Source organism: Candoia aspera, chromosome 13, assembly GCF_035149785.1.
Source record: "Candoia aspera isolate rCanAsp1 chromosome 13, rCanAsp1.hap2, whole genome shotgun sequence".
NCBI lineage: Eukaryota > Metazoa > Chordata > Lepidosauria > Squamata > Boidae > Candoia > Candoia aspera.
In genome coordinates, this window is record NC_086165.1 from 23,321,972 (window position 1) to 23,344,043 (window position 22,072).

Sequence of the window (22,072 nt, forward strand, 5' to 3'; positions counted from 1 at the left end):
GTCCATCCACCTCCAGAGCCCCGGCCGCCGCCCCTCCGTGCCCCGCATCCTCGGGGGTGAGCGCAGCCGGAGAACGCCTGGCAGTCCTCCCGCCCCAGGAGCGGAGCGCGCCAGACCGAGGGGCTGCTCTGGCGCCGCCGGCGCTGCGGAGGAGAACGGAGCCGGCTGGCCTGCGGCGGGCCAGCGGGCGCCCCTCTGCCGCAAGAGCTCGGCGATTGGTGCGCTGCGCCGTGGCGCGCAGCTGGGCCAGGCCGGGCGCGCGGAGGGGGGCGGGGGAACGCGCGCTCCGCGGGGAGGGGGAGGGGGAGGGCGCGCCCGCCCCGCCTCCCCAGGGGCGGGGCGAGCGGCGGGGAGAATTTCCGCGGGAGCCGCTTCTTCTCCCCGCCCGGCGTGGCGCCGGAGCCCCTGCGCTGACGTGCCCGAGGCGGAGGCGCCCGGCGGCACCTGCGGGGGGAGCCGGGGAGGCGCTGGCGCGCTTTCGCCGCGGTAGTCCCGGGAAGGGGCGGCCTTTCCTTCGCGAAAAGGCGGTCTCGCGCCGGGCCTGGCCGGCCCGTTCGGACCCAGGCGGAGCTTCGGTGCGAGCCAAGCGCCTCCCTGCCCGGGCGCGCCTCTCCGGACGGCCCGCCGGGCGCCCGCTCTGGCAGGCGGGCCTGGCTGCCAGCTGGTGCCTGGCCGAAGCGCGCGCTTCCGGGTGGCTTCTGTAGCCCGCCGCCGGCTGAACCCTTGCTTGCTTGCTTTCCTTGCAGGCTCCGTGGCTCGGCGGCGGCTGTCCGGGCCTTGCCTCTGCTCGGCCTTCTTCCGCCTCTTAAGTCCGTCAGCAGTCCAAGGATGCAGCAGTGTAAGGCTCTAGCGGGCCCCTCCGGCGGGAGGCCGGAGGCTCCTTCCTCTGCCCCCCGCTGCCCCCTCCCGCGCCAGGTTGCCCCGGACCCGCTCGTGACTCTGGCTTGCTTGCAGAGCGGGATGGTTGGCTGTCCGGTCTGGAATGTCGTCCTGGGCGACCAACCTCAGGGACGGCGCCTCAGCTCCTAAGTTCTTTGTTGGCTCCCGAGATGAGGAGGTGGACTTCCTGGAACCAGACATGAAGATGGACGAGATGGACTTCTTTGAGGATGAGGAAGAGCAGGAAGAGGAGGAGGAGTCGGTAAAGGGGCCGAGGGGGGCTTTCTTGCCCTTGCCTGTCCCCGAAGGAGCACTGTTTTGACCCCGGGAGAAGCTGAGTTAGGGCTCGCTGGTCTTCCTGCACCCACTGAGGTGGGATGGAAATCCCACTAAGGGCATCAAGGAGGGGGTGCTGTTCAGGGCATTCCTTCCTTTGTTTCTGGGGGCATTCCTCATTGGGCTTCTGGCCTGCATGGGCTTTCATGGGTTAGCCCTGCTTTTGCTTCTGTGAGTGGCACTGGGGGGAGGCCGGGCTTCGCCAGAACAGCCGATGCCCAAGGCTGAAGCTGCTGCTGGCTCTCTTCCAGCCTCCGGAACGGCAGATTGTTGTTGGCATTTGTGCCATGACCAAGAAGTCCCAGTCCAAGCCCATGACCCAAATCTTGGAGCGGCTGTGCAAGTTTGAGTACATCACGGTGGTGATCATGGGGGAAGATGTCATCCTGAATGAGCCGGTGGAGAACTGGCCAGCCTGTGACTGCCTCATTTCCTTCCACTCCAAAGGTTTGTTCGATTTCAGTCCCAGGTCCCCTCCTGGCCTGGTTCCTGCAGCTCACTCAGCATGGCTTTCCTCCTTGCGTCTTGCAGGGTTCCCTCTGGACAAAGCCGTCGCTTATGCCAAGCTCCGCAAGCCTTTTCTGATCAACGACCTTGATATGCAGTATTACATCCAAGACAGGTAGGGGTGCATAGGTTGATGAACCGCTGGCTTAATGTGGACTACTTTATACGTTGTGCCCCTGGAGTGCCATGGCTGTGCCTGTCTCTCAGCAGCAGCAGCAGCAGGCCCTGGAGAAAGGATCTGTACCCCAAGAGGGCAGTTTTCTTCCGCCAGGTCTTTGGGTCATTTTGGCCAAGGGGTGTAAGGTTAGGGTCGCTCACCACTCCGAAGCCAGAATTTCGTTAATCAGGCAACCCACTGCCAGGGAAGAGCAAGGTTGAGCAAAGCTAAGGAACAGCCTTAGCTTATGCCTTTGGTCAGAATGTGGGAAATCTGAGGCACACACTGGCCTCCTGGGCAACATAGCTGGTGGTCTAGGACACCCTGTGGACCTGGGAAGCAGGAAGGCCACAGTTTGCCACCTCCCCTGGTGAAGAGAGCCCCACCTGTGTTCCTGTCCTTGGTAGGCGGCAGGTGTACCGGATCCTGCAGGAAGAGGGAATAGACCTGCCTCGCTACGCGGTGCTCAACCGGGACCCTGATCACCCTGAGGGTAAGTGCGAGGCAGGCGGGACTGAGCCTCTTCTCTGGCAGAAACGCTGCCCAGCCCAGCGAGGGCGCTCTGGAGGCGAGGCAAGCAGGCCAGGTGCCAGGTGAGCAGGAGGTGCCCTCTTCACTGGCCTAACCCCCGGAGGCAGGCCGGGTCTGGGAACGCACAGTGCATTTGTGGCCAGTTGGGGGTGGTTAAGAGGCATTGCGGAAACCCGCAATGGATGAATCTGGCAGTAAGCTGAGCGCATTGTGCAGGGCTGTCTCCTTTGTTGCCCTGAGCATCCCTTTGCTTTGGTGAGAGCTTTGGTGGCAGAGGGCTCCTCTCATGGGAAATGGAGGCCTGACAGGCGCCTTGGGCCAGTGGCCCTGGCAGATGCCCCAGCAGAGGGGCCGGCTTCTGTCTCGTGCCCGAAGCAGGGCTGGGAACTCTGCTTCCAGGGTGAGGTCTCCTAAGAACCAGTCTTATCCTTGCCCTCGGCTCCTCCTTTAGGCTGCAGATTCGCCCTGGCAGGTGCTCAGCACCAGTTGGCCCCTGTGTACCACCTTCAGGCGTTTCTTCATTAACGTGCACCTGGTTCCAGGCTCGGTCCAGGCTCACTTCCCCTCCCTGCCACTCCGAGCCAGTCCAGGCCCCTTCCAAGGACAGTCCTGGGCTGTCTGGGGGAGCCTGGGGCTTCTGTGGCTCCCCAAGGAACAGCAGGAGACGTGGGCGAGAGCCTCGCTTCCTGAAGGGCCTGTATGTTTGTGCAGAGTGCAGCCTGGTGGAGGGGGAGGACCATGTGGAGGTCAATGGGGCCGTTTTCCCCAAGCCCTTTGTGGAGAAGCCGGTCAGTGCGGAGGACCACAACGTCTACATCTACTATCCCACTTCGGCTGGCGGGGGCAGCCAACGCCTTTTCCGCAAGGTGAGAAGGCTGCCGCTTTGGCTGAGTTGGCCTCCTGGAGTAGCTTTGTCGGATGAGCGAGAGGCTTCGCCAAAGGCCTCCAGTCAGCTGGGTGGCGCTCCCAAACAGCCGTGTACCTGGGTATCAGCCCTGTAGAATTCTAGCGCCATTGTGTGTCTACAAAGCCCTTTGTGACTTCTGTTCAGGTGGTTGTGTGAATAATATTTTTCTGCAGTTACATCTCAAGGAGTAATCACAAGCAAAAAACTTCTCAGAATAGTACAATCAATTTCAAATACTCAAATGGTGATTCACTGAGATGGCACCAGAGTCTTCCAGTTCACAGTGGTTGGGCCCCCTTTCAGGTGCTAGATTTGAGAAATCATGGTGGGATGCATTTCTGGGGTACCTTTCCTTCCTGTGGATACTCAATAAAGTGGAAACCTGAATTCCAGAAGTTGATTGAGATCTTGTCTAAAGCAGTTTTGGTTTGGCTAAGGTGAAATGAATGTAATGATGTTATTTACAAAGGGATGTAATTAATTTTTATTGAACAACAATAATATCTTCATCCTCCCCATCTTAAACTCCCTTGGTGGGAAACAAGTAGTGGCCTAATGAATGAAAGGATGCCATTAAATTCTGTGGCTGAAAACCTGGAGATGTTCCACTGGCTTTCCTTGTTCCGGTCTGCCCTGGGGAATCCAGAGGGGCATCTTCTCTCCATTTGTCTCAGGCCGTGCTGCCAGGTGTAACAGTGGCTCCTACTGCTTTGGGTGAGGCATCAGGATGCTCCAGGGGCCTTGCCTGTTCCAAGAGCAGCTCGGCCTTTCTAGCCAAGTTCCTGGGCTGTTTCAGATTGGGAGCCGGAGCAGCGTCTACTCTCCAGAGAGCAACGTACGGAAGACCGGATCGTATATTTATGAGGAGTTTATGCCTACAGATGGCACAGATGTCAAGGTAGGAGGAGGGCATTTGCGGGGCCTGCTGAGGGGAGCTGCCTGGGACAGGAATGCAGCCTGGCCTCCAAGGTTGCCCTGAAGCCCTCTTGGGAGCTTTGAGTGGGATGAGCATGCTGCTTTTTGGTTTCTGGGGTTCAGGTCTACACGGTTGGTCCTGACTACGCACACGCAGAGGCACGGAAGTCCCCTGCTCTCGATGGGAAGGTGGAGCGGGATAGCGAAGGAAAGGAGATCCGCTACCCAGTCATGTTAACAGCCATTGAGAAGCTGGTGGCCCGAAAAGTGTGTGTGGCCTTCAAGGTTGGTCTTTCCCTCTGACTTGTGGCCCCCTGAAGCCCTCCCAGAATTTATTGGCTCCTGTTGCTGAAGCCTGGAACACCTGGGCTGCCTGGACAGTTTTATAGATAGAGTAAGGTGCTGGTCAGTGTTCTCCCTTGGCTTTGAAATATCAGGCTGTAGGTGCCAGTTCCCCCAGTCCTTGCATCTTCTTGCTAAAACTGTGTGACGGGGAAACGGAAGCTCTCTCAGTGGCATTTGCCTCCTGCCATCCCATGGCCCTTCCTCTGTAGGGCTGGGAGAGTGGGGGCTGAGGTACTACATCTGTTTGTGGAGTCCCTTGAAGCCTGTTGCCCATGTTTCACTTCCCTTGGGCCCTGTCTCACCCTTGCAGCAGACAGTGTGTGGCTTTGACTTACTGCGGGCCAACGGCCAGTCCTTTGTCTGCGATGTCAATGGCTTCAGTTTTGTGAAGAACTCTATGAAGTATTATGACGACTGTGCCAAGCTCCTTGGGTGTGTGGTGCTTCGGTTAATCCTAACCTCCTGGAAGGGGAGGAGAAAGGGACTGGGCTGCCCTTTGCAGCCAGGGCATGACTGGTCTGCACGCAGTCTGCCTTAGACTGGTCGCTTTGTCTCTGGAGAGACCCACTGCAAGGCTGGGGAGGGGAAGGGGAGGGTTTCCGACCAGCCTCTCCTTTCTCTGCCAGGAACATCATAATGCGTGAATTGGCTCCCCAGTTACATATCCCCTGGTCCATCCCTACGGAAGCAGAAGACATCCCCATTGTGCCCACAACTTCAGGGACAATGTGAGTGTTGGCTGCACTGGCTGTGCCCCCTTTCTGACCACCTCTCGCTAGGGAAGCAGGGCAGGGTGGCAGCATCCCGACATTGGCTTGTCAGCAGGAGGCACACCCATATCCTAGTGCTCCGTTTCTGGTTCCTTGAGAAAATTGGCTCAGCTGTCAGATCCCGGGCTCGGAGGAAGGTTCTTAGGATGGTCACTTATTGGCCTGGGGTCCCCCTGGCAGTGTTGACAACGTTCTGTTAGCTAGAAGGTGTGGAGTTGGTGCTGATGCCCAGGGGTCTGCAACCCCAGGGCCTTCTGGGTACAGAAAATGTCCCGATTCGGTCCCTGGAAGTGCTAGTAACAAAAACAGATCAGGTGAAATGCTGCACTTCACTCTTCTTCCGTCTAATGTTTTGGGGCAGTTGCTTTGGGGTTGGGTGATCCCATGCGAGCTGCTGGAATTCAGATAAAACCAGGGCCAAAGTCACAAGGCCTCAGCTGCAACAGGCTCAGGGAGCCCAGAGTAGATGCCAAGGCCGGCGTGGTGGGAGGGAGATCCCAGGGCAGGAGGTTCCAGCTAGTCCCTTTCTCTGCTTGTCAGCAATAAAAGGAAAAAACAGAGCAAGGTTTTCTGCGGTTGTAGGAACAGCGACTGCTAATATAGGTGGCTTTTGGTCATCAGTGTCTTTAAAAAGACAAAGACTTTTGTAAAAGCTTTAAATGTTCTGTAAAAACTAAAGTTAGAGATTTTATGACTCCAGTTTTCTAAATTTAGAAAGATGAAATGGCACCTCTGGATTAAAAAAAAATCTTAGCCTGGTTTTATTAATTAAGGGACTCTCAGTTGGAGTTTCTCAGTTTCAGTACTCTTGCCCAGATTGACAACTTGTGCCCTGCTGAAGGCCATTTGTCCTGTAGGGGTCATCTTTCCTCCAAGGATGAAGCCCACAGAGCGAAGAGCCTTCTTGCCTACCGATTAATGTGTTTCCAATTGCCCATCCATAGGATACCCACCCAGCTCTCCCCTCTGTGCCACGGTTGCATGGTTTTCAGAGCTCAAGCTAGAGAGGCGGTGTCCATGCAGTGCTTTTTCTGCCCTGTGCAGATGGCATTCGGAGAGGGCTCTTTGCTTGGCCTTGGCTTAGAAGGCAGATTGGCGAGGGTACTCAGCCCCCTGCGGCTGAGATGTCCTCCTGGCCTGAGGAGGCCTTGGGATCTTCTAGGTGTGACCATTTTAGGAGGGAGGGAGGGGCATGCCAGGGTGCTGTCCCGAGGGTGGAGACAGCACCCTGTCAAGTGCCTCTCTTGCAGGATGGAGCTACGGTGTGTGATTGCAGTTATAAGGCACGGTGATCGCACCCCTAAGCAGAAAATGAAGATGGAAGTGAAGCATCCCAGGTAAGGGGCGCTCAGAGGTGCTTGGTCTGGTCTCAGCCTCCAGGTCCAGGGAAGAGGCTGAGATGAGGGTCCAGCTTCTTTCTACAAATGCTGCTTATCCCACAGCTCCTCATTTGGAAATGCTCTTTGCTGTAGTTGGGGGTGTAACTAGGCTTGGTGCCTTCAGTTGCTGTGCCGCTCTTGGCAAAGTAAAATGTTGGACTTGGAGATCCAAGTTCAAGTCTCCTTCCAGCAGTGGACTCACTGGGTGACTTGGAGCCAATTCCTCTTCTGCAGGACCAAAAGAGTTCTGGGATGAAATGAGCTCCCCCAGAAAGGGAGACGCATAAAAGTAATGGAGCCATATCAATAACCTGCTTTGCTTCTGCTGTTACCAGGTTCTTTATTTTGTTTGAAAAATACGAGGGCTACAAGACTGGGAAGCTGAAGCTGAAAAAGCCAGAGCAGCTTCAGGTGAGGTTCGGGGCTCCCCTCTTTCAGGGCTCGGCTGGACAGGCCTCCGAGAGGCACTGTGCAGGACTCGTGGAACGGCCTCCGTGGGACCGAGGAATGCTTGGCCTGTCTTCCTAGAGGGGGCGGGGGTCCCCGGGATGGTGGGGGCCTGGCTAAGGAGCCTGTGCCTTTGATCCCTAGGGCCCTTGGGCCTGCGGACCTGAGCAAGCCTTTGCCCCGACAGGAGGTGCTGGACATCGCGCGCTGGCTGGTGCAGGAGCAGGGCGCTCCTGGGGACTCGGCGGCTGAGGAGCAGAAATCCAGACTGGAGCAGCTCAAGACTGTGTTGGAGATGTGAGCAGGGAGCTGTCTCCCCAGCCCCCTCCTCCCAAAATAGTGGGACGATAAGATCAACGTTGCGGGCAGCTCTTACGCTTTCTCGCATGTCCCGAGGAGGAGTGGCTTTCCCTGACTGCCTCGGGCCTGTTCAGGAGCACCCTCCTCTTGTACCACAGCAGCGTGGGCTGGGGTGGGGGCAGAACCCCAGGCAGAAGGGGCTGAGTTGGGTGCCCTTCCAGCCTCTCCATTTTAAGCATGGATTGTAAAACCAGTCATTTCCTGCCCAGAACAGTGGTCCTTTGCTATTCTGGCAGGTATGGGCACTTCTCTGGCATCAACCGCAAAGTGCAGCTGACTTACCTGCCGCGTGGGCAGCCGAAGGCATCCAGCGAGGAGGAAGGCAGGTATCAGGTTCCTCAACAGCTGGGCTGGGGAGGATGTCAGTTGCAGAAGAGCACGGCCGACTTCTAGAATGAGGACGCTGACTCTGACCGTGCACAGATGTCCATTGGTACGGGGAGTTGGCGTTGCAGGTGGACAGGGGAGGCAGAGGGTCCTCTTCACTTGTGGATGCTGTGTGGCAGTTGAGAGTATGAGCTGAGAAGGCTTCGATCAAAGTGCCAACCCTTGCAGGATAGGGGAGCCTTGGCTTTCCTCCCCCACCCCTTGCCAGGCGGTCCCCACTTTGGGGGGAAGTGCCAAACTGACAACAGGACTGGGGCAGAAATTAGAGCTGAGGCTGCCTTTGTGGCAGCTTCCCGGCCCTCACAGGACTGACAGCTTTCCCCCTCCCCCCTCCTGTTTTGCCACTGGGGTCCTGCCCCCTTGCTCTGATCCTGAAGGTTGGGGAGTCCGGCTGGGTGCTGGATATTTACTCTGCCCCCAGCGCTGGATGAGGGTGACGCGAGTTCTCTGCCGTGTCCAGATCTCCAGGAAGCCTCCCCTTCTCTGCTCCTGGTGCTGAAGTGGGGGGGCGAACTGACTCCTGCAGGGAGAGTCCAGGCCGAGGAGCTGGGGCGAGCCTTCCGCTGCATGTATCCAGGGGGCCAAGGTGAGCCTGGCACCACTTGCTGGGGCTGGGGCTGGGGCTGGGGCTGGGGCTGGGGCTGGGGCTGGGGCTGGGGCTGGGGCTGGGGCTGGGGGAGGCTGAGGCGGCAGCCGTTGTGGCCCCCCCAAGGTGCGTGCCTCCTCAAAAGGAAGCCCCCTTTGGGCGGAGAAAGAGCATTGTCACAAAGACAGCCTTCTGGGCTGGTCAGCGGATTTGATTGCAGCGGCTTGGGTGGGGCAGTCCTTAAGAGGCCTTGTCGGGAGTGGCCCTTTATTTCTGCTTGGTGTTGCCTCTGAAGACGAGCCCCGTCAGTCTCTGGGGCAGTCATGGTCTGAGGGCAGCAACTGTCAGGTCCCCAGACCTCTCGTTGGGCAAGGTGGTGACGCAGGTGACATTAGCCTTGCCTGACGCAGGGCTCTTAAGGATTCAGAAATTTTGCGAGTCCCTTTGTGAATAGCACAGACCTTGATGCTTCGTGTGGATTGCTCCCTCTGGGCAACATGGCTGAGCTGCGCATCTTAATGTCAGTCCTGCTTGTCCTCAAGAGTTCCCTACGGAGCCACCTGTTAGTAGCTGAGATTTGGGTACCCCACTTCCTGCTCCTCTTGTCATTGATAGCAGTGATGATTCCATGTGGAAGGCAGAAAGCAAACGCAGAGCTCCGAACTCCTGGCAGGGACTCTCAGGCTCCTGGCATCTTCTACCCAAAGCTAAGAAGCTCTCACAGCAGCTGCATGTGGATGCTTCTGGTCCTCGTGTGCTGGTTGCTATGGATCATGCAGCTGCAGGTTCCAGCATGCGGTCCTGTGCCAGACCAGCTGCCCAGAGATGCCTGAGTGCACCTTCCACCTCTGCCCAGGGCTGTAGGCAGCAGAGTTAGGAGCCCAGAGAAGGAGCCTCTCTGTTCCTCAGCACCTGGCCCACCTGGGAGCCTAGAAAGCCTCCTGCCAGCAAGGATTCAAGAGCAGCTGGGAAACTGAGAGCTACTGTGAAGCAGCAAAAGGGTTAGGGTTAGGGTTAGAGCAGGAAGAGGGGCAGAAAGTTAGTGCGAGGGTTGAGGGCCGGTGAAAACTTGACCTCTGAAAAGAGAATAGCCCTTGGCAGTCTCAGCAAGGAAGATTTGTCTTCCCTCCCCCCAGGATACAATGCTAGAAGTGTGGAGGAAGCAGCTGTGAGGTGTGCTTCCTGCCTTCAGCCCCACATCCTCTCCCCCAGCCTTCGGCAGTTGCCCCACTTAGCTGCTGAGCCCCGACCTTTTGGCCAGATTCCTCTCCCTCCCACCTTGACTGCTTCACCCCCCCCCCCCATCCCCATTGTGGGTTGGGGGAGATCTCTCCCTCCCAAGCCAAAAGAGAAAAAGCCCGTTGGAGGTGAACCAGTGGCCCTAAGCCAACACTCCAAGGTCAGAGCCATTGAGGCTGATCCCGCCTGGGCATTGAGAAGGGGCCTTCTTGACAACAGATCCCCAAGTCTCCATTTTAGTGGAGCTATAAGTAGGATGCTTCAGCAAAGGATCGTTACCTTGTTGTGGTGCTGGAGCTTGAGCACCTCAATGATGCCATGAGCTAAACCATGAAGGGACACCCAAGACGGGAAGGTCATGACAGAGAGGTCAGACTAAACGCAATCCCTGGGGAAGGTAATGGCAACCCACCCCAGTATTCTTGCCGTGAAAACTAAATGGATCAGTACAATCAGAGATATGTCGGTATACCATTGGAAGATGAGACCCCCAGATCGGAAGATGGTCAAAATGCTACTGGGGAGGAACAGAGGATGAGCTCAGCTAGCCCCAGACGTGATGACGCAGCTAGCTCAAAGCCGAAAGGACGGCTAGCGGCCGACGGTGCTGGTGGTGAACGGCGAATCCGATGTTCTAAGGATCAACACACCATTGGAACCTGGAATGTAAGATCTATGAGCCAGGGCAAATTGGATGTGGTTATTGGTGAGATGTCAAGATTAAAGATAGACATTTTGGGCGTCAGTGAACTGAAATGGACTGGAATGGGCCACTTCACATCAAATGACCACCAGATCTACTACTGTGGACAAGAGGACCACAGAAGAAATGGAGTAGCCTTCATAATTAATAGTAAAGTGGCTAAAGCAGTGCTTGGATACAATCCAAAAAATGATAGAATGATCTCAATTCGAATTCAGGGCAAGCCATCTAACATCACAGCGATCCAAATAAACACCCCAACCACAGATGCTGAAGAAGCTGAAGTAGAGCAGTTCTATGAGGATCTGCAGCACCTACTGGACAACACACCTAAAAGAGATGTTATTTTCATCACGGGAGACTGAAATGCTAAGGTGGGCAGTCAAATGACACCTGGAATTACAGGTAAGCATGGCCTGGGAGAACAAAACGAAGCAGGACATAGGCTGATAGAATTTTGCCAAGACAACTCAATGTGCATAACAGACACCCTCTTCCAGCAACCTAAGAGATGGCTTTATACATGGACTTCACCAGATGGACAACACCGAAATCAGATGGACTACATCCTTTGCAGCCAAAGGTGGCAGACATCTATACAGTCGGTAAAAACAAGACCTGGAGCTGACTGTAGTTCCGATCACGAACTTCTTCTTGCACAATTTAGGATCAGACTAAAGAGATGAGGGAAGACCCACAGATCAGCTAGATATGAGCTCACTAATATTCCTAAGGAATATGCAGTGGAGGTGAAGAATACATTTAAGGGATTGGACTTAGTAGATAGGGTCCCGGAAGAACTATGGACAGAAGTCCGCAACATTGTTCAGGAGGCGGCAACAAAATACATCCCAAAGAAAGAGAAAACCAAGAAGGCAAAATGGCTGTCTGCTGAGACACTAGAAGTAGCCCAAGAAAGAAGGAAAGCAAAAGGCAACAGTGATAGGGAGAGATATGCCCAATTAAATGCAAAATTCCAGAGGTTAGCCAGAAGAGATAAGGAATTATTTTTAAACAAGCAATGCGTCGAAGTGGAAGAAGACAATGGAATAGGAAGGACAAGAGACCTCTTCCAGAAAATTAGAAACATTGGAGGTAAATTCCAGGCCAAAATGGGTATGATCAAAAACAAAGATGGCAAGGACCTAACAGAAGAAGAAGAGATCAAAAAATGGTGGCAAGAATATACGGAAGACCTGTATAGGAAGGATAACAATATCGGGGATAGCTTTGACGGTGTGGTCAGTGAGCTAGAGCCAGACATCCTGAAGAGTGAGGTTGAGTGGGCCTTAAGAAGCATTGCTAATAACAAGGCAGCAGGAGACGACGGCATCCCAGCTGAACTGTTCAAAATCTTGCGAGATGATGCGGCCAAGGTAATGCATGCTATATGCCAGCAAATTTGGAAAACACAAGAATGGCCATCAGATTGGAAAAAATCAACTTATATCCCCATACCAAAAAAGGGAAACACTAAAGAATGTTCAAACTATTGAACAGTGGCAGTCATTTCACATGCCAGTAAGGTAATGCTCAAGATCTTGCAAGGTAGACTTCAGCAATTCATGGAGCAAGAATTGCCAGATGTACAAGCTGGGTTTAGAAAAGGCAGAGGAACTAGGGACCAAATTGCCAATATCTGATGGATAATGGAAAAGGCCAGGGAGTTTCAGAAAAACATCTATTTCTGTTTTATTGACTATTCTAAAGCCTTTGACTGTGTGGACCATAACAAATTGTGGCAAGTTCTTAGTGGTATGGGGATACCAAGTCATCTTGTCTGCCTCCTGAAGAATCTGTATAACGACCAAGAAGCAACGGTAAGAACAGACCACGGAACAACAGACTGGTTTAAGATTGGGGAAGGAGTACTGTATACTCTCACCCTACCTATTCAACTTGTATGCAGAACACATCATGCGACATGCTGGGCTTGAGGAATCCAAGGCTGGAGTTAAAATTGCTGGAAGAAACATTAACAATCTCAGATATGCAGATGATACCACTTTGATGGCTGAAAGCGAAGAGGAACAGAGGAACCTTATGATGAAGGTGAAAGAAGAAAGTGCAAAAGCTGGCTTGCAGCTAAACCTCAAAAAAACCAAGATTATGGCAACCAGCTTGATTGATAACTGGCAAATAGAGGGAGAAAATGTAGAAGCAGTGAAAGACTTTGTATTTCTAGGTGCGAAGATGCTGACTGCAGTCAGGAAATCAGAAGACGCTTAATCCTTGGGAGAAGAGCAATGACCAATCTCGATAAAATAGTTAAGAGCAGAGACATCACACTGACAACAAAGGTCCGCATAGTTAAAGCAATGGTGTTCCCCGTAGTAACATATGGCTGCGAGAGCTGGACCATAAGGAAGGCTGAGAGAAGGAAGGTAGATGCTTTTGAACTGTGGTGTTGGAGGAAAATTCTGAGAGTGCCTTGGACTGCAAGAAGATCAAACCAGTCCATCCTCCAGGAAATAAAGCCAGACTGCTCACTTGAGGGAATGATATTAAAGGCAAAACTGAAATACTTTGGCCACATAATGAGAAGACAGGACACCCTGGAGAAGATGCTGATGCTAGGGAGAGTGGAAGGCAAAAGGAAGAGGGGCCGACCAAGGGCAAGATGGATGGATGATATTGTAGAGGTGACGGACTCGTCCCTGGGGGAGCTGGGGGTGTTGACGACTGACAGGAAGCTCTGGCGTGGGCTGGTCCATGAAGTCACGAAGAGTCGGAAGCGACTGAACGAATAAACAACAAAAAAATAAGTAGGATGGCACGGACTTCTGTAGGTCATTTGAGGGGGGTTGCCAGCTGTTGAGCCTAGCTGGTCTTCCGTGCCTGGGGCGGGGGCTCAACTCTGCATGGAATAGCCAGCCAGCAAACATCAGAAGGCAGAAAGAGTGGTGGTTGGTAACTGGACACGTGGGCCACAGGCCTCCTTGGTGTTGTGAGGAGGACTTCTGGGCATGTGTTGTAAAATCAGGAGCTAGTCTTGACAAGAACCGGGTTTAGGGAGCGTTGGCTTCTAAAAATGGGTGCCTGTGGCTCTTCCTGTCCATCCCAGTCTCCTTTTCACATGCCTGGAGATGTCTCCCAGCATGCTGACCTGCAGCACTATTTGGTGGTGCCAAATGCCCAGGCAGGCCCACCTGCCCATCTGCCCAGTGGTTTTTCTGCCCTTTGGAGAGGGCACTGTGAAAACGAAACACAGCCCTTCTGAAAGTTTCTCTTTCCTGCCCAGGAGACTATGCTGGCTTTCCAGGCTGTGGCCTCCTTCGACTGCACAGCACATACCGCCACGACCTCAAGATCTACGCCTCTGATGAGGGCAGAGTCCAGATGACGGCAGCGGCCTTTGCAAAGGTTCTTGGGCAGGGGCTTCTTGGAGGTGCTCTAGTTAGGCCCACAGAGGCTACGGGAGGGCTTGGGTCCCATCCCACGCTGCCAGAATCACTGCCCTTAGTACGTCCCCAGCACGCTGTCTGGCTAGATCTGGGACCTGGCAGGACCCTGCGGAGGCTCCTTTTCCAAAGTGGGGAGCAGAGGTGAGAGGCCGATCTGTGTCTTCCTACAGGGCCTCCTTGCTCTGGAAGGGGAGCTGACTCCAATCCTGGTGCAAATGGTGAAGAGTGCCAACATGAATGGCCTGCTAGACAGCGACAGCGACTCACTCAGCAGCTGCCAGCACCGGGTGAAGGCCCGCCTGCGGGAGATCATGCAGAAGGACCTCTTGTTCTGTGCAGAGGACTATGAGAAGGTGGCTGAGGCTAATTTCTTTGGCTTTGAGAAGGGCTTTTATTGGGCATCATCAGGCATCCCAGTTCCAACAAAATGGTTGAAACATCCAAAACTTTAAGAGCAGTCAGAAAGGCAGCTCCAAGGAGGGACAGTTCCAAGGTGTTTATGGCCCAGAATTGCATGTGGCAAACCGGATACTTTCTCCAGGGAGCTGGCAGCTCTGTTCTGTGGCAGAGGTTTTGGTCTATCCATGAGGGCACACTATTCCTAAAGAGCCACTGTCCAAGGGGGTTGATAGGAGGTGCCCCTGACGAGTCATTCCCAAGGTTGCTACAATATTTTCTGGCCACAGAAGAAAGGGCTCCTTGGCAGAAGAGGGGCCTTTGCCTGACCCAGGTCATCCAGCCTGAGTAGGGACAGGAAAGTTTCTGAAGACGTGGCCAAGAGGCTTAGGGTGGCAAAGGCAATGGCCATTTCTCTAAACTCTGGCTGGTCACAGCTGTAAAGATCTAGCAGGAACAATCTAACCGGGTAAGTCAGGGACTGAGGGAGTCTGGAGTCTGAGGGCTGGACAGCTGTCATCCGGTTCCAGGTACCCTTTTCCTGGGCAAGATGCCCATCCAGCCGCATGGAAGAAGCCATGTTCTTTAGATCCATTTTAGTTTAGCTTTGTTTGGGGATATACCACAGAAGCAGACTTGATTGCTCTGATCTGTTACCTCTGCTGGGAGAGAGAGATGTAGAGTGCTACCATGTTGATTTTCCTGGACCTCTGAGCGTGGGATAATGCTTGGGCAGCATAATGTGTTGGGAATTCGATGGTCGGCCCTTTCTTGCCTCTGGACTGCCTGTTGTCAATGGGAGATTCCCCTTTGGCCCCATGGCTCAAGTCGCACTTTTGTTTCCCTCCTGTGCTGTTCAGTCTTATGTGAAATGCTTTTGAATGGTGCTTAGCTGGCTTCTGTGTGGTTTTCTGCTCATCAACAAAAGAAGACCTACTTCTTCACTTGGGCATTTGTAGGACCGTCTCTGCTGGTGGCAGATAAACAAGGTCAGGCCTGGGCCAAGTTTGATGGGAGTGCCAGTCCATGCCAGGGTGTAGGCTAACCTTGGAAATTGAACATTGCCCCTAGAAGAAGGCAAAGCGAAGCTGCTGCCATGCTGTTGCCAAGGAAACTGCATGGGGGTATGCATGAAGCCAAACTTAACAGGAGGGCCTCTTTACCTTTTTTGAGAACGAATCTTGTTTCCTTTTAAGGCATTTTTAAAGGCGTATTGGTTCCATTGACTTAAAGTATAAAAAAGGAAAGAATTCTGATTGCCAGTGTATGATTTTACCCCAATACAGAGCTATCGCAAGCAAATAGCAGCAATTTGGTTAAAGGCATACCGCAATAAGAACAGTTTTGTGAATGCACTAACAACACTGGAGGGAGTGTAGCAAGTTTTAGTTCTACGTTTAATTCCTGTTAAGGACTGTAACATTATTCAGTTTTCAACAAGTAAGGTGTTTCTCAAGACATTGAGGTGAAATGTCTTCCTAACCCTTGTGAATTGGAATAGTTGCACATTTACGACTTTGATTTAATTCAAAACTCAGTAGTATTTATTTGGTCAATGACTAGCAAAATTTAAAAGGAGAAAAACAAAACAAAGAAATACAATAATATATTACCAACTAATAAAATAGATAACATAATAATAGAGCATTCACTTCTCTATTTCTATATTAATACATTTGTTACCCAGGTAGTGTTAGTCTAAAACATTAATAAGTATAAAATAAAAAATAAAAATATATATCCCCTAACAATTCATTAAGGTATTTCAGTTTAAAAGTAATATTTAAAACAAGGGTAATTACTTCTTTAGCCAGTTTTGTCTTATTTCCATTGCAGCAACACAACATTTGGCTATTGCACACATAATGTATGGTTTTAGATCCTGAAGTAGATGGTTCACGTAAAAATTATCTGGATTCCCAGGGAGTTTATCTACCAGGGCAAAATGTAGATTGACCTGATGTCCCTGTGAAATTGACAGCGTAACAGTAGGCATGAGACGGTTTCAACTTCCTCTTCACCACATGGGCAGCTTTGCTCAGCTTTAGAGATTTTACTATACCTGCCTTGAAGAAGTGCAGGTGGAAGAATATTGAATCGAGCTTTGAAGAATGCAGTTCTCAGCTTAGGGAACGTGAGATTTAGCAAATAACTTGCTGGTTCCCATACGCCCAGTGCCAGCTGACCATCGTGGAGCCCATTGGCATGAGTCTGGGCAGCAGCGTTGTTGGTTCATCAAGTGCGCTGTTGATCCTTTGCTCTGATTTCTCTTCAGCTGGCACCAACAGGCAGTGCCTCACTCATCAAGTCCATGGGAATCATCAGGAATCCAGTGGAGACCTGTGACCGGGTCTTTGAGTTGATTGAGAGCCTCACCTCCCAGATCCAGAAACGTCTGGAGGACCCAAAGTCTGCTGGTACGAGAGCCGTGTCCTTTGGAGCGGAGAAGAGAGAACCTTGTGCTGGTGTGGTCCTCGTCTTGGAGAGACAGTGGGCAGCTTCTGCGTTGGCGGGGCCGTCTTTGTTTTTCTAATTAAAACTCTTGAGGTCCAGTTGCTTGTGCCAGGTGCAAAGTGCTGGGGGTGGGGGAAGGTTAAACATGCACAGAGCTCAGGAGTCCCTAGAATTTGGCTCTTCTCTCCAAAGAGAATTTGTGGTTCTTCTTTCCCCCACTTTTCTTTATTCCCAAAGCCTAATTTAGTGCTTGAGCGGGAGTCTTTTTATTGCTGCAGCTGACAGGCATCAGGAGTTTCTAAAAATGGCTGGCCTGCAGTGGCTTTGCAAGTGACCGTGTGGTCCCCTGGCCCCCCTCTGGCCCCGCTGGCTGTCCCCTGAGCCTGTGCTGACGTGGCTGCTCTTGGTTTCACAGACCTGCAGCTGTACCATGGTGAGACCCTGGAGCTGATGCTGCAGCGCTGGAGGAAGCTCCAGCAGGACTTCCGGCTGAAGAACCGGCGTTACGATATCAGCAAGATCCCTGACATCTATGACTGCGTCAAGTACGACATGCAGCACAATGCTGCCCTGCAGCTGGAAGGCACCCCCGAGCTGCTCAGGGTCTCCAAGGCTCTGGCAGACATTGTCATCCCCCAGGTACGGGGCAGTCCCTGCCCGAGCGGCATCTGGCCAGGCTGCTGGGGCTGCCCTCAAGCACTCTGCCTTTCCTAGGAATATGGCATCAGCCAGCAGGAGAAGCTGGAGATTGCTGTGGGCTTCTGCCTGCCCCTCATCAGGAAGATCCAGCTGGACCTGCAGCGAACCCACGGGGATGAGTCTGTCAACAAACTGCACCCCTTGTAAGACGTGGGTTGATTCCACTGGCAGAGGATGGGATGGATCGGGTTGGGTTGTCTGAATGTGTGCAGAAAGCCAGCTGATGACCAGCCTTGATGGAAGCCGGCCTTGTTGTCTTTCCCCCTGCTGCAGCACCTGCATTTGGCACATGCAGTGTGTCACAGGGTGGGCCGTGGGGTTCTCGGACAGCTGGTGAGAGAGCCTTTGTGGCCAAGCCCTGCCTGCCCATGCAGAGCAGGGTGACTGACGCTGCCTCGGCCACACTGCTTACAGGTATTCGAGGGGAGTCCTGTCTCCAGGGCGCCATGTCCGGACACGTTTGTACTTCACCAGCGAGAGCCACGTCCACTCCCTGCTTAGCATCTTCCGCTACGGAGGCCTGCTGGATGTAAGTGAGAGGCAGCTGCCGTGGGGTGCCAGCTCTCAGAGGAAGTCCAGGGCATCAAACAGAGACTTGCCTCTGCGTCTCAGCACAAGCCCCATTGGTGGGGGCTTCTGGGTCAGGAGCCCCCCATTTCTCATGTCCTTGAGAGATGCAGGGGTAGGGTCCCTTGTGCTGAGATGGCCCCTCTTTGGTTGCTGCTGCTGCTTCCCCAAGTCTTCATTAGCAGCTCCCTTTCCAGCCCAGCCCCCTTTGGTCCCGGTCTCACGGGGGGCAGCCGAGCTGTAGCCTGGTCATTCTGTGGGGCTGTGGAAGAAATGGCCGCTGCCTCTGTCCAACTGCCCCAGTCGGGACTGAGGGGGCAGGGAGTGGGAACTCTCCCGAGGCACCGTTGCTGGGTGTCCTATGCCCAGCCTTGCCGGTGTTTCAGTTCTGCCTCCCTCTGGCCCTTTTGCATGCCAGGCCTCGAAAGACCCCCAGTGGAGAAGAGCCATGGACTACCTGGGTGCCATTTCGGAGCTGAACTATATGACCCAGATCGTCATCATGTTGTATGAGGATAACAATAAGGTGAGGTGGGTGGGCCAGCCGGGCAGCCGGGGCAAGCTGAGCCCCTTTGGCCTAACCTCCACCCCAGGGCTGCTGCCTCCCCTCCTCAGGATCCCTCGTCTGAGGAGAGGTTCCACGTGGAGCTACACTTCAGTCCCGGAGTGAAAGGCTGCGAGGAGGAAGGCAGTGCCCCGGCAGGATGTGGCTTTCGCCCGGCATCGGCAGAGGTGAGCCTGCACCTGTGGAGGAGAGCTGAGAGCCGTCCTCCCTTCAGAGGGACAAGGGTGGCAATTAGCAGCCGAGGCTGGGCGTTGCCTGTGAAGTGCCCAGCCTGGAGGTCATGGGACAGTTTGTGTGGCAGGAGGGAGAAACAGCTGCAGCCTTCTCTTGTTACTCTAGTCTGCAAAATTATTGATATACTGAAAACACCTTTATCCCTCTCCTCCTCTCAAAAAAGCTTTGATGTAAGTATATTAAGTGATAAAACGGTAACTGCTGTAAGCGTAGGGAAGGGGGTGCTTGTTTGTTTGCTCGCTCTCTAGCGTCTCCCTTGCTTGGCTGCCAAAAGCCAGGCCAGCCTGCTCCCTGACATCCAGGAATGCAGCCTCCATCACCTGAGCGAGCAAACTTCACCCCCCGGGCCTCACAGCCCCTGTGCTTTCTTGCAGAAGGAGGCCAGAAGGCCGGAGCAGGGGAGCCTGGAGGACCCACCTGAGTCCAGGGGCAGGGATGAGGCAGATGGGCCGGAGGCGCTGTCCCCTCGGCTTTCAGAGCCAGTCTGCGTTCAGCGACGGTCACCGCTGATCCGGAACCGCAAGGCCGGCTCCATGGAGGTGAATCGGGGGGGGCGGTGGGGAAGGTGGCAGTGCGGGTGCATCTTCTGTTTCCCCCCTCCCCTTCGCCTGTAGTCCAGCAGGGGCGGCACAGGAGGACGGGCACTCTCTGTGGGGTTCCTTCCCTGCGAGAGCGAGGCTGCTGCATCCTGGGCCTCTCTGCTGTACTGTCTGCTTTCTGCAGGTGCTGTCCGAGTCCTCCAAGTCTGGTGGGTATCGTCTCTTTTCCTACTCGAGGCATTCCTCCGAAGGGAAACCAAGTGGCTTAGGTATCCTTCTTGTATTCCTTTTTGCCCGGACTGCCCCTTTTTGCCCCCTCTTAGATTGGCCTGGCGTAGGGCTGTGGTCTCTGGAAGCCGCTCGGCTGAGCCTTTGCGCCGTGTCCGGTGCTGAGTGCCTGAGGGAGTGGGAGGGGAAAGGGGCTTGGCTCAGGCACGGCCAACAGGCTGATTTGGCACGAGAAGCAAGAGGCGGAAGCAGCGATCCTCAATGTCAGTCACAAAAGTGACCTCTAAAGTGGCTCGTGACAGTTTTGAAACTGCTGAGAAGGTGGAGCACTCCTGCCGAAGGAAGCTTGTGCTGTCTTGCTCTCTTCCTTGGCATTCCTGTCCATCCCGAACTGAGGCACATCGCCTCATGACCAAGGAGGGTGGATGTTCCTTTGCTCGGCCGCTTCTCGCCCTGGACATGGTCGGAGAGGGCTTGCACCAGCCCGGATGTTCTCTTTTGGAAGTAGCCTGGGAGGGCACTCCCGTTGGCTGGGTTGCCTTAGTAAGGCTGCTGTTGTGCCTGACCCCTTTGCTGTGCATCGGCGCCCCTGCCCATGCCATTGTGGCATTCAGTTGATTCACCCGCAGCCAGAGAGGGGCAAAGGTTAGTTGGTGCATCTTCTGAGCGATGCTGGTATTGAGGCTGCTGCAGCCATGTCCGGGCTTCCAGGACAGCCTGGTTTCTGAGAGCAGCAGTGCCTCTTTCCTAGCCTGCCCTCTGCCTGTCAGCCCCCTGAGCCCGAGGCAGCACTGTGCTTCCATTTGGGGAGGGGACAGAGGGAGCCTCAGGCACACTGGGCAGGTCAGGGAGAGGAAACCACCCCCGCAGGGAAGATTTCTGGGTGGTTGAGAGCCCGGTGGTAGAGCAGCGCCACTCCTGGGGGGAGACGGTGGCCACATCTTGCAGTGGGTGGGAGTGGCCGTGCTTTCCTTCCCTCCTGTGAGGAAGCCCGAGAGGCCACCTGCACGGGGGCCAGGGAGGTGCTTCTCCAGATGAGCAGTGCTGAGAGAGGGGGGTCGTTTCAAGGAGGCAGGCGGGATGGGTGAGCCCGGGGCAGATGGCAGGACTCGTCTGGGCAGCTCTCCAGGGTGGACACAGGGCTGGTGGCCTGCTGGAAGGGGCCGCGACTTCTGAGTTGAAAGGAGGCTTCGAGATAGGAAAAAAATGTTCCAGAAAGTGCCATCGAATTCTTAGATGTGCACCTACCCGGAAAAGGCTGAACTAGAACAGTTGTCTGAGGCAAGCGATGGAGAAAGTTCTTGGTTGCGGGAGAGAAAGGACGGAAGTTCCCACTCAAGTGGAGGATCCCAGGAAAGCCAGAACAGTGAAAACTTTGACAAGCAAGTGGGAGAAACAGGTCTTCCTGGAGCATGCTGTACATTTGGCAGTCCCAGGTTTGAGCCTATGTTGGAAGAGAACAGCAAAAAAAAATCACAGTAGATCATTCACCCAACATGCTAATGTTGCACATCATGCAGAGCCAGGAAGACCTAGCTTGCACCAAAGCTAGCCAAGCGTAACACACTGCTTGGGTTGGGTCTTTCACTGATCCGGTTGTGGAAACGTGTCTCGTGTTCGTCTGCCTTTTGCTGGCCGGGCTGTTTAGGCTGTTCCTCTCACACTCCGGTTCGCTTCGCTGCTGCCTCCCCGCCTCTGCTGGAAAGGAACAGATTGTGCTGCTGAGAGAGTTTGTGCTGCTGAGAGAGAGTTCAGTTTTCCCAGGAAATCCAGGTTTACGGAGAGATGAGAGTTGGGGTTTGGTATACTTGGCAGGTGCCAGGCTGCTGTTTCCTAATTTGGTTAAAGAATTGTATGGCTGCCCAACTTGAACAACGCAGTTCTGGGCAGATTACAACAAAAAACAACCCAGATTTTAAAAACGCCAATCATCAGCAATAAATAACAACCAATAGCAGGCAGCCTGGCTCACATTCATACCCTCTCCCTGTGGGAGCTTACTCATGCTGGCTCCAATGGCCTGGGGAAGAACCAAGCATTTTCAGGCTTTCTGGAAGCCAGTACAAGAGCCAGTTTGGTGCAGTGGTTAGAGGTGCCAGGCTAGAAATCAGGACATGGTGAGTTCTCGTCCTGACTTGGGGACTTTGGGCCAGTCCCTTTTCTCAGAAAGGAGGAAGCAAGGGAAAACCCCTTTCTTGTCAAGAAAACTGCAGGGAGTGGTCCAGGCAACTGGGATCAGGAGCAGGCCAGGAGTCAAGACCAACTCGAAGGCCACACGCCGAGCCAGCCAAACATCGGTGGCGGTGGCGGTGGGGAGATCATTCCAGAGGGTCACTATAAAAAGGGCTGCCTTCCTTCCTTGCTTGGGGCTTTGTTGCCCCACTGCTAGACCGGAACACTGGCAAAGAGGGCCTGGCTCTATTCCGCTGGTCCTTAGAGAAGAGGGGAAGGGATCCTGCATGAAGGACCTATTTCCGCAAAGCTGATAAGCTGCTTTTGAAAGGCATCAAGTACTGAAAGCCTCCTACAAACTAATTC

The 22,072-nt window shown here is 54.0% G+C and overlaps 1 protein-coding gene across 1 annotated transcript in view; it reads left to right on the forward strand.

The window, feature by feature from the left end:
• The first annotated feature begins 712 nt into the window (after window positions 1–712).
• PPIP5K1 (diphosphoinositol pentakisphosphate kinase 1) overlaps window positions 713–22,072 on the forward strand; it is a 32,327-nt gene continuing 10,967 nt past the window's right edge. The window contains exons 1-25 of the mRNA XM_063314407.1: window positions 713–838; window positions 955–1,141; window positions 1,467–1,662; window positions 1,747–1,837; window positions 2,287–2,372; window positions 3,122–3,276; window positions 4,114–4,215; window positions 4,356–4,517; window positions 4,888–5,009; window positions 5,204–5,305; window positions 6,598–6,684; window positions 7,062–7,137; window positions 7,361–7,470; window positions 7,770–7,866; window positions 8,389–8,506; window positions 13,690–13,811; window positions 14,023–14,205; window positions 16,524–16,665; window positions 17,118–17,341; window positions 17,417–17,544; window positions 17,816–17,930; window positions 18,387–18,494; window positions 18,584–18,700; window positions 19,142–19,306; window positions 19,491–19,575. Coding sequence (XP_063170477.1) covers window positions 983–1,141; window positions 1,467–1,662; window positions 1,747–1,837; window positions 2,287–2,372; window positions 3,122–3,276; window positions 4,114–4,215; window positions 4,356–4,517; window positions 4,888–5,009; window positions 5,204–5,305; window positions 6,598–6,684; window positions 7,062–7,137; window positions 7,361–7,470; window positions 7,770–7,866; window positions 8,389–8,506; window positions 13,690–13,811; window positions 14,023–14,205; window positions 16,524–16,665; window positions 17,118–17,341; window positions 17,417–17,544; window positions 17,816–17,930; window positions 18,387–18,494; window positions 18,584–18,700; window positions 19,142–19,306; window positions 19,491–19,575 — 3,052 coding nt within the window. The 5' untranslated portion in view covers window positions 713–838; window positions 955–982. The remainder of the gene's footprint in view (window positions 839–954; window positions 1,142–1,466; window positions 1,663–1,746; window positions 1,838–2,286; window positions 2,373–3,121; window positions 3,277–4,113; window positions 4,216–4,355; window positions 4,518–4,887; window positions 5,010–5,203; window positions 5,306–6,597; window positions 6,685–7,061; window positions 7,138–7,360; window positions 7,471–7,769; window positions 7,867–8,388; window positions 8,507–13,689; window positions 13,812–14,022; window positions 14,206–16,523; window positions 16,666–17,117; window positions 17,342–17,416; window positions 17,545–17,815; window positions 17,931–18,386; window positions 18,495–18,583; window positions 18,701–19,141; window positions 19,307–19,490; window positions 19,576–22,072) is intronic.